Source organism: Egretta garzetta, unplaced genomic scaffold (assembly GCF_000687185.1).
Source record: "Egretta garzetta isolate BGI_Z169 unplaced genomic scaffold, ASM68718v1 scaffold314, whole genome shotgun sequence".
Lineage (NCBI taxonomy): Eukaryota > Metazoa > Chordata > Aves > Pelecaniformes > Ardeidae > Egretta > Egretta garzetta.
Window position 1 is genome coordinate 1,111 of NW_009259531.1, and position 9,629 is coordinate 10,739.

The 9,629-nt window shown below is 39.7% G+C and overlaps 1 protein-coding gene across 1 annotated transcript in view; it reads right to left on the reverse strand.

The window, feature by feature from the left end:
• Positions 1-4,167: 4,167 nt before the first annotated feature.
• The window catches only part of ZNF423 (zinc finger protein 423), a gene marked incomplete at its 3' end in the record, with an annotated part of 75,664 nt that continues 70,202 nt past the window's right edge, over positions 4,168-9,629 (reverse strand). The window contains exon 4 of the mRNA XM_035893166.1: positions 4,168-4,252. Within this exon, the coding sequence (XP_035749059.1) occupies positions 4,168-4,252 (85 nt within the window). The remainder of the gene's footprint in view (positions 4,253-9,629) is intronic.

Below are 9,629 nucleotides of genomic sequence, written 5' to 3' on the forward strand. Positions count from 1 at the left end.
GAAGACAGAAGGGTGGGGGGACAGTTGTTCATCGTTTTTGAACATCAAATAGAAAACATCCCACATCTGAGACAGAGAGTACTGCTATGTCCACTTCTATGCCCAAACAGCTGAGAAACCCAGCATGGATCTGAATGCACTTTCCCTTGATACTGGGTGACCTGACCCACTTGGAGAGCAACAAGCCTGTGGAATTTTGTGCCCTCCGAAAAATATTAATTAGGGTACCCAGCCTGGCTGTGGGAACAGCACAGCTGTAAAAACCCAATAGAAAAACTCTGGGCCAAATGCTCATGTTCCCTGCACAGAGCTCTGAATGGGGGCTCCCTTGGCAGTGGGGGCGGGGGACTGCCATGACCCTTTCCCCGGGGCAGCCACCACTCACGTGCCCTGGGGCTCAGCAGTGGCCCCGTGATGGAGACTGAAGTTCCACGGCTCCCCCAGCCACCTGGGAGCAGCTTCACTGACAGATTTCCCTGCTTCTGGCTGCTGCCATGGCTGCTCAGTGTCTCCTGTAGAGCCCACGGCTGCGTACACCCATCTTCCCCTGCATCTAACAGAGACTGCACATCAGAGGCAATGGTAGGTGGGCAGATAAGGGGGAGAAGCTTTAAACATTGCCAGGTCAGCGCAACAGGAGGTAAGCAAGTACAGAGGCAGCAAGAACTACTGAAAGTTTTTGATATAGTCCTAGATGGACTCCCCAATACCTGTAAACGTTTCAAAGGGGGACCCGCTTTCTATGGACATGGAAATGTTTCAAAGGAGCCCCAATCAGTGCAATGTTTCGAAGACCTCTCTCTGCTCTCTAAAAATTCCACCCTGAACTGCCCCCCCCCAGCTGAAAACATTTCTAAACAGATCCCTTCCTGGCTAACCGCAGCTGAGGAGGTCTGTTCTGCTGCTTACAGCCCTCCTACAGGCCCCAGTGTAAAATGAAACAAAACATCTACCATTTACCTCCTCTGGGGATGTATCCAGCCTGCTCCTTCCCCAGGGACCCTGAGCAGGACCCAATGTACCTCTGTGTTTGTGCACAGGATATGAAGGGCTAGAGTGCAGAAGGGTAATTTTTCAAAGCGGTGTGTGGGAGTAGCACTGGAAATTCCCTGCATACTGCTTTGAAAAAAATAAACCCCCTACCTCCATGAATTATGAGCAGGGCCTCCGACTCCAGACGGTGGAGCCGAGAGGTTGAAGAGGGAGGCACAGCCAACTTAACTTGATGCACTTTTTAAAAAGACTATGATGTAAAAAATAATTGAATTCTTTAATCATATTACAGACGCTGGTACTTAAGAGGTGTTGCTGCTACAGAGCAGGGATTCCTTTGTCGACAGTCACTTGAGCAGAATAAAACTGTAAGCAAGTGCTTAGGATATCTCAACATTGATTTTGTGTTTCTCAAAGTATGAGGAGAAAGTGCTGCTGAGAGGTCTTGGATTATCAAAGCCAAGGGTTTTTTTTACCTAAAAATTACATGTCAAGGCTAACTTCATTGTCTTGGCTCACTTCAAATTCAAAAGAGAGATAAAAATCTCTCCCTGGAAATGCTTATCCTACTCAAACTCTTATCTTAGATTGGTATCAATCATTCTTTTTCCCCAGACAGCATCTCAATGACTATATTAAACCAGACACCTTAATTTTAGACAGATACAAGTTCATTGAGATGAGTCCAACCCTAAGCTCCTGAGGAGACACAGTCTGAGGGCAAGCTCCTGCCTACACCCCAAACACCTGTATGCTCACCCTGGGATCTCAGCGCCCCCTCAGCACAAACAAATCCTCATCTGTAGATCTTAAATTGACAACGATGACATTAATAGCCCCTGTGACACAGACCTGGGCTGCAGAAACAGCTATATTAGCTTTTTTCTCTCATTGCCCATCTGGCTAGACTTGGTCTAACATAGAGGAGGGAAACTCTTATACCCCTTATTTTATAAGCAATAAACCAGCCTGAGCGGTAAGGAGGCACATGGCCAACTCTCCTATGACCTGAGTGAGGGATCAAGGCTCTCAGCCTTTGAACAAAGGGCACAAGAGCAAGCCCAAGAGGCAATCCATCACTCTCCTTACTATTACTGACTCAGCACTATGCAAATTAACACCAAAAATCTGCACAGCATTTATTGCTGGAGAAACGGTGACATCTAGTCTTTCCTTTCCCCTTCAGTATTCCCCAGTAAAGAAAAAATACCAACAGCAGGCTCACTGGCAACACCTTTTTGGAAGCAGTCACTTGTCCTGAAGGACAGGGGGCCCAAGCGCCTCGTGAACTGAGATGCTCACAGTGGGAGGAAGCTTGGCTCCATATTAAAGGTTTCTATACTCCACTCTTTCCTCTTTCCTAAACTGCACCATAAAAAAAAGTGATGACTTGAACTTAATGAACGTTCTCAGTCCGTATCTCAGCAAAGCAACACAAAGACACGACATCACAGTGGAACAATCATGCATTTTCTTACCATGTCCTGGTATTTACAATGTTCTAGGTGTACAGAACTGAGTCCACATGCACCTTTGCATTTATATATAGTTCTTCCAGATATGTATAACAACCTATTTCTAGCTTCAAGGAGACAATAGGTAGAGTTTTCACAAACAGCAGCACCACACTTTTCTCACCCTCCTAGGCCTTTTACCACTGTTGTTTTCCAATAGCACTAATAGTGAACCTTGTAATGTCACATATATCATCATGTATTATTCCAGACAGCACTAATTTGGGGATATACATAAATAAACTTCACATGTCAGTTACTGGAAAATGAAGGAATTACATCTTTCCAAAAGGAAAAAGAATTCCCCTCTCAAATCAAGCAGAACCTTGACTCAGCACTTCATGACCTTTGTATTTAAAAATCATTTATTAGCTACTGGATTACAAATTAAGTTGAAACAAGTGCTAAGCTTGCCTAAGGACTTATTTCTTTCAGGCTGCTTAAGAAAAAAAATCTAGGGGGGAGCTACATGAAATCACTATGGTCCAATTAACAAGGATCTCACTCTTCAAGCTTGCAAACAAGAGATTACATTAACACCTGCTACAAAAGCAAACATTTTTAGATATCTTCATCTTAACCTGCTTGACATTGACTTCAAACTCCTGCCTGGCTCTCGGATGAAAATTATTGTGACTGACATGTATATTTTTCATTTGGGGGTAGGGGTGCAAAGACTGTATAAAGTCTGTATTTCTCTCTCTCTGGTATTTACACATAATTCACTTCAAAGATAATAAGAGTTACATACATGCATTGATGGGAGAAGTATCCTAAATGTAAAATTGTTGAAGGAAAACCATTATGCTTATGGGAGATAAATGCTGCATGTGAACATACGAGACACACAGAGTGCGCTGTAGGGTCCTCGAAGGATCTCATCCAACATATGCCTACAGTGGCATGTGGAAGTAACTCCTTTGTGGTCTATGCATCAAAATAAACTGACCTCTTGGGCCAACACATATATTTATAACATCTGTACAGGCAGGAAAAACATTTCTTTGCGTTCATCAGAAAAGCAATCATACAGCTGTAGCAGAAATACAACCCGTCAGATTACAATAACACTTTACTACAAACTCCTGTGACAGGACTGCAGTAGAAGGCAGCAAGCACCGATTTTTAAAACACTTATATGTCTGAAAAGTTGAACTTTCTGAAGTCCAGAATTGTTGGAAAAAGAAGGAAAAAACCCACTGAAATAACTCTGTAAGTGTTTTGTTTTGACAGTGTTCTTCAGGAATTCACCACACTTAGCTGGGAAAATGCTAGCAGTTAAATCTATTCAATGTCATGACATACAAAATTGAAACATAATTGCTCCTAAGTGGTTGACAACTGGCAAGTACTTTTTACATGGATAGAGAGAAATTTATGCTATCAAATGGAAGATACTGTCAAAAGTTTGATTTTAATATAAATGAAAATGCTACATGAGGACTCAAAAGGATAAGGAAAAAAGCTCAGCAGTAACACTTTTATAACCACATATTTAAAAAGCTTTGAAGTGAAGAATCATTACATCAAAATCATTTTCCTTGCAAGATAAAAAAAATAAATTACAGCATGAATATTAACAAGTTATTAGAATAGTGAATTTCAAAGAGTAGCAAAAAACAAGCAGCCGATGAGTGGCCTAGTTTAAAGAATGTCTTACCAATCATATGGTTAGCGACATGGATTTGTATCTCTCTCTCATTCTCAAAGGTCATCTGGCACTTGATGCATTGATAGGTCTTTTTCTGTTTAATAACCAAAAAGAGATTAGAGAAAACTGCACTGTAGCATAAGGCAAGTGTGATCATGAATACAGCATGTTACGTGTTTCAACTTTCCTCCACCGAGGCCTTTTCTGCTCATATATCCCCAACAAGACACCAAGTAGGGCTGGGCTTTTCTGGGACCATAAATACAATCTCTAATTAACAGCCTGCTTTAGAAGAATTTTTAATTTCAACTCAAAAAATTTCAAATGATAGTACTTGAAAATCTGACTGAGTACTTGAGCCATAAGGAGATTGCTTGTGCCATTTAACCCATTGCGGTAAAAATTCCCGCAGAGTGAAATAAAAGATATTGAAAGGTAACTCTGTTTTCAGAAAAAGATCAACTTTCTCAAAAAATTCCATCTTTAGTTAAACTCAAAATACAGCAGGCAAAACACCTTTGGTTACTTAGGGAACTGAAGGACAAAAGGGAAAAATACATTTTGTAACGGTCTCCCATCAGAAATCTCAGAAAAACTGCATTACCACAAAGAATTGTTTCCTAGCAGATTCTGTTGTGTATTTTTTTCCATCTCAAAGTCATACCAGGGAGGCTTAGCTGCAGAAGTCAGGAGATAGTGTGAAGAGGCAATTACATGAACCGTTTATTCAAACAGGGAAAATAAGAGTTTGCACTCAGGTTGACAGTGGTGCATGTACTTGTGCAACATGACAGGAAAAAATCCAAGAAATCATTTGTAGAAATCAAAATACATGTTGACAATTTAGACATCCAAGTTAGGAAAAAATATAACACGGATGTTAAGCTTTTGTACACTTGCAAAACTTATTTCCCAAAGCAGGAGTACAGTGCTTTCGTTTAATGTCCATACTCATTCACTGCATAGAAATATGCTATCTAAATAGTTAACTTGTGACATGCAGTTTAGAAAAACTGGGCCTTTTGTGCCTGCTTCTTCCTAGATAATAACTCCTATTGCAACATTTGACACCAGGCATGAGCATGTGGTCCCTATCCTTATGGCTAGAGTGGACAGCAGCAGAACATACGTGAAATTTCTGCGCACTGGCCACCTCAGCCCAGGAATGGATGAGAAGCCCAAGCCATTAGCACTGAGAAACCCAATTCAGTAAACAACACCCTCTTAAGTTTTTTGAAGAAAAATATTTTGTGGGTATTTTTGGTGCACATTGTTTTTTCTTCCAGCCTCCACCCCACAACTAGGTATAGCATCCCATTTTTAGGACAGCAGTAGTAAGTCAGAAGTTTTGAGTTAAACAGAGGAGTTGCTATCACCCCCTCTGTGCATGGGATCCAATTTCCTTGAGCACCTGCTGAGGAAAGAACAAATTAGGTGCTGCCAAGAGCTTCTTAACTACTTCCCATGTCATCAATGGCAACAAGTTAGCCTGCTGGAGGTTAATGAACATGCTGTAATACCATAATAACAAATGCACCAGTCTATGGATGTTATGCGTATTCCATGAATTCTGTACACAGTATGTGTTTCCACATAGGCAGAGCTTTCTAGGCTAAAATAACAATGGGTGATTAACATGATAATAGGAAGAAGGCTATACTCCATTGGCCAAAACCTGACACAGCCAACCATATAAAAGGAAATAGTTTGGATTGGCTAGTTATCCCTAGGCAGCTCAAGAAAGTATCCTCCTGGAGTCCATTCGGAAATCAAGGCTGTTAATGGAAAAGCAGCTGGATTTCTGCAGCACTCTTTCTTGGGAATCTATTCCAGCAGACGAGCACAGCACACATACGTACATATGTCCCCTCAAACACACTGGCATACACACGCTGACGGCTCCTAACTTTAAAAACAAAACAAAACAAAACAAAACCACAAAAAAAAACCTGGAAGAGAAAAATGGGATTGGGCGGTGAATGATTCATGTGGTCACATTTAAAACTTGAAACCTTCCTCGTCTTTAAAACTTCAAAGCTAAGTTCTGTGCCTTGTTCAACACTTACCTCTGTTATGAGGGTTCCCTAAGTAACTAGCTAAAAAGGACAATATTTCAGCTCAACTCTGTTTCAAACCTTTAAAGTTATATTAAACACAGACAAATGATTCATTTTTTTAATTGATTTCTGTGCTTCTGAAATCTGCTTACTAACAGATCTGGAGACAGGATGTCTCTGTTTATCCACAGGCCCAGTGCGAACTCCTCCACACCATTTCACAAAATTATAGAACACTCCGCTTGGCGTGACCACCCCTCAGAGAAGATGGCAGATCTCAGCCTTCCTCTCAGTACTATCTTTGGTGTCAGCTGAGACACATGCAAAAGAGCAACTTAACTGAGGCGATGGCTCTTGTGATAGGGTACCCCACTTGATACAGAGTGAGGTTAATAAATGGCCTCTTACGGGCCACAAAATAACTCTAGCTAGATTAGCACCCAAATACATATGCAAGAGATGGAAGAGCTGATTTTTTGGCTCATTACTAATTCTCTTTAAAAGAATGTCACAAAACCAGACTTCCATTCTCAGTAAATGGGGACCACTAGTTTTAATACAAGGTTGTGTTATTTGTAGTACCAAATATGCTCTACTACCATTTTTGTGGGTAACATTGCTTCACAAACATTACTAATGGGCTAGTTATCTCCTTTTAAAGTTTTGTCTTCACAAGTGGTAACAACAAAGGTGTCCAGACCCTGAGGAGCTAAAAGAGTCTAGGTGACGGCATCTAGGTGACATAAGAGAAAAGATGAGCAGGCCTTCAGCTGAGAGCTCAATCCCCATTAAGTCAAGATATTTAATTCTAATCTTGGCACAAAATACTAGTAATAACAACAGAGGGTTCTGGTTTCTTTTCTGAAGTAACTATTGTTCCCATGGGTTTTCCAGACTGTCCTCCTTTAAATCTGGAAATGGTTTCCTGTTCTACAAAGAAAATATTCCTCCATTCAAGTGGATTTATGAGGGAAGAGAAGGGGTGCGGGGGAGAACAAAGAGAAGGAATTGAGTCCAAGAAAGTGTGCAGGAGAAAAAGAACTGAGTAAAGGAGCACGATGGGGTCCATTCTCCCAATTTTCTATGCCACCTCCTTTGCTTCTTCAGTCCAAATAACCTAGGTGGGCTAAAAATAGTAACCATTCAAGATGGAAATTTAATTGAAATCTAAGCATTTGCCATTGTCAATTTTAAACAAGCATTTGTTCATGATAACTATGGTACAAAATAAGGATAAATCCATGTAAGAGAAAGAGCAGCTTGAAACGTGATTTTCAGTATTACAAGGGCAATGAGAAATCTCAATACTAGACAACTAATCATGTTTCTCAAGACATGCACATTCCTCTAGAAGACACATTAAAAGGAATTAATAAAATTTATTCAAAACTGAACCTCCTACACACAGAAATATGTTCAGAAAAACATGAAAGCATTACCTCTGATGCGATCATAATAGAATAAAAAAAAGGTCTTGAGCGATACATGTGCCAGATACTGGAATAGTACCTCCACTTGTGATGCTCACCTAAAATAAATCTTTTAGTCCTATCCAAACAGAATAGCTCATGTAAAACTGTAAGAATCAAACACAAATTGATGTTAGAGCAATCTTTTACTACTAAGGTGTATTTTATTTATTTCTCTTAGTGATGTTCCTTAGGGAAGACCATTGACTTGATTTAAAATCTCCTAATAACAAATCCTCCAATGCAGATGTTGCCACGTACACAATGCAAAAACTTTGTCCATCTGACAATTTATCTTTGTTGATCATCATGACTGAATCCTAGTTAGACATCCTAGAAACAAAGGTGATCAATTCACAGATATTTCTTCCTGGTTGTTTGCCATACTAAAATGTAAGTGAGGAAGACAGAATATAGCAGCATTTTCAAGGGTTATGTGCTTTCTTACGTTCTTATGGATAAAAAACCCCCAAACTCCTAAACTGCCAAGCAATTCTGAGTGCTTTTTGATCATCATCTAGCTGTCTCCAAATGATTTTCAGAACAAAACTTCCCAAAATTCAAAAGTAAAAAACCCAAACTAAATATAAAAAAAATTAATACTCCCTTTGTGGGGCTATGTCCATGTGCATATATACACAAACTTAAATACATACAGTAAAAAGGAGTTGTTCTTTTTCTCCTGCTCTTTTTTCTTCCCAAATATTTTCATTTTTTATTCATCAAGAGCTAATATTTAATTTCTGCTTTTCTTTCACTTTGGGGTTAAATCTTCATTTAGTTTTTCTTCTGAAATTTAGGCTTCCACGCTCACTTCTTCAATTCAAGAAGCGTAACTGCTGGCGGAGCAATTTCCGACATTGAAAGAAGTTACAGATTTTGTATGTCATTGTCATCTTTCCATTTCTGTGAATTTCATTCTGATTGTTCCTATTTGCTCTGAAATATATACCCACTACTTAAAATCTAATCTCCCTATATTGTCCTGATCTTCAATGGCTTTGCTGTTTAAAAAAGAAAAATCAATAAGTTGTTTAAAAAAGAAATGTAGAAGTGCTCAAGAATTGGAAAGAAGCAGCTCTTCTCTGGACATCTACAGATTACTCTATATGTATTGTGCACTTAAGATTGCTCCAGCAAAATGGTCTTTTACCTGTGCGCAGAACGTTAACAAGACGACAAGAGAGATCGTGTTCAACTTGCTTAGCTTTGCTATGAAGCCAATGAAGTTAAGTAAACACTATTCTTGAAATACAGGGATTTATCATCATTTAAAAGACAGCGTAATTCTTTGAAAACCCCTGTGCTAGGCAGACACAAAGGGCACTCATTGCCTTGAGAAACCTGAGTGAAACACCAATAGTTTCCACGTGAACTGGTATCAGAATTCTGGTCTTGTACCTATAATGAAGGGTAAGATAATGAATTATTCCTAACAACAATATACCTATTCCTGGGATGCATACCATAAAGGTCTCCAATATTAGCATATGTGCAGGCCATAGACACCTGTTGAAGCTACCATTTGCCATCATCACAAATACTGATTTTTCATTATCTTCTACAAAGGAACTAAGACCTTTCCTCGTGGGATGAAATTCAAAGCATTTACCTTATTGAAGAACTTAAATCTCTCCCCTGAGAGAATAAGTACTAGAAGCTGTCACTGAAAAGAAAGAGTTAAAGCAAGAAATAAGAGCAGAAAATGGCAGCGTATTCTGCTTCTGATAGTCGATAGGAAAGAAAAGGTAATACTGTAGGCTATAGGCACAGCCATATGAAGTAAGAATTAGCTATCTAAGAGAACAGAGGTGTTTTAAAGAATTTAGAAGGAAATAAAGGCCTGAGTAGGAGGAAGGAGAATGACCTAGGCAGAGTCCCAGCCAAACTCTCAAAAGCTTATCACACTGAAGGAGGGATATTTCCATTCCTCACTTTTCTGCAG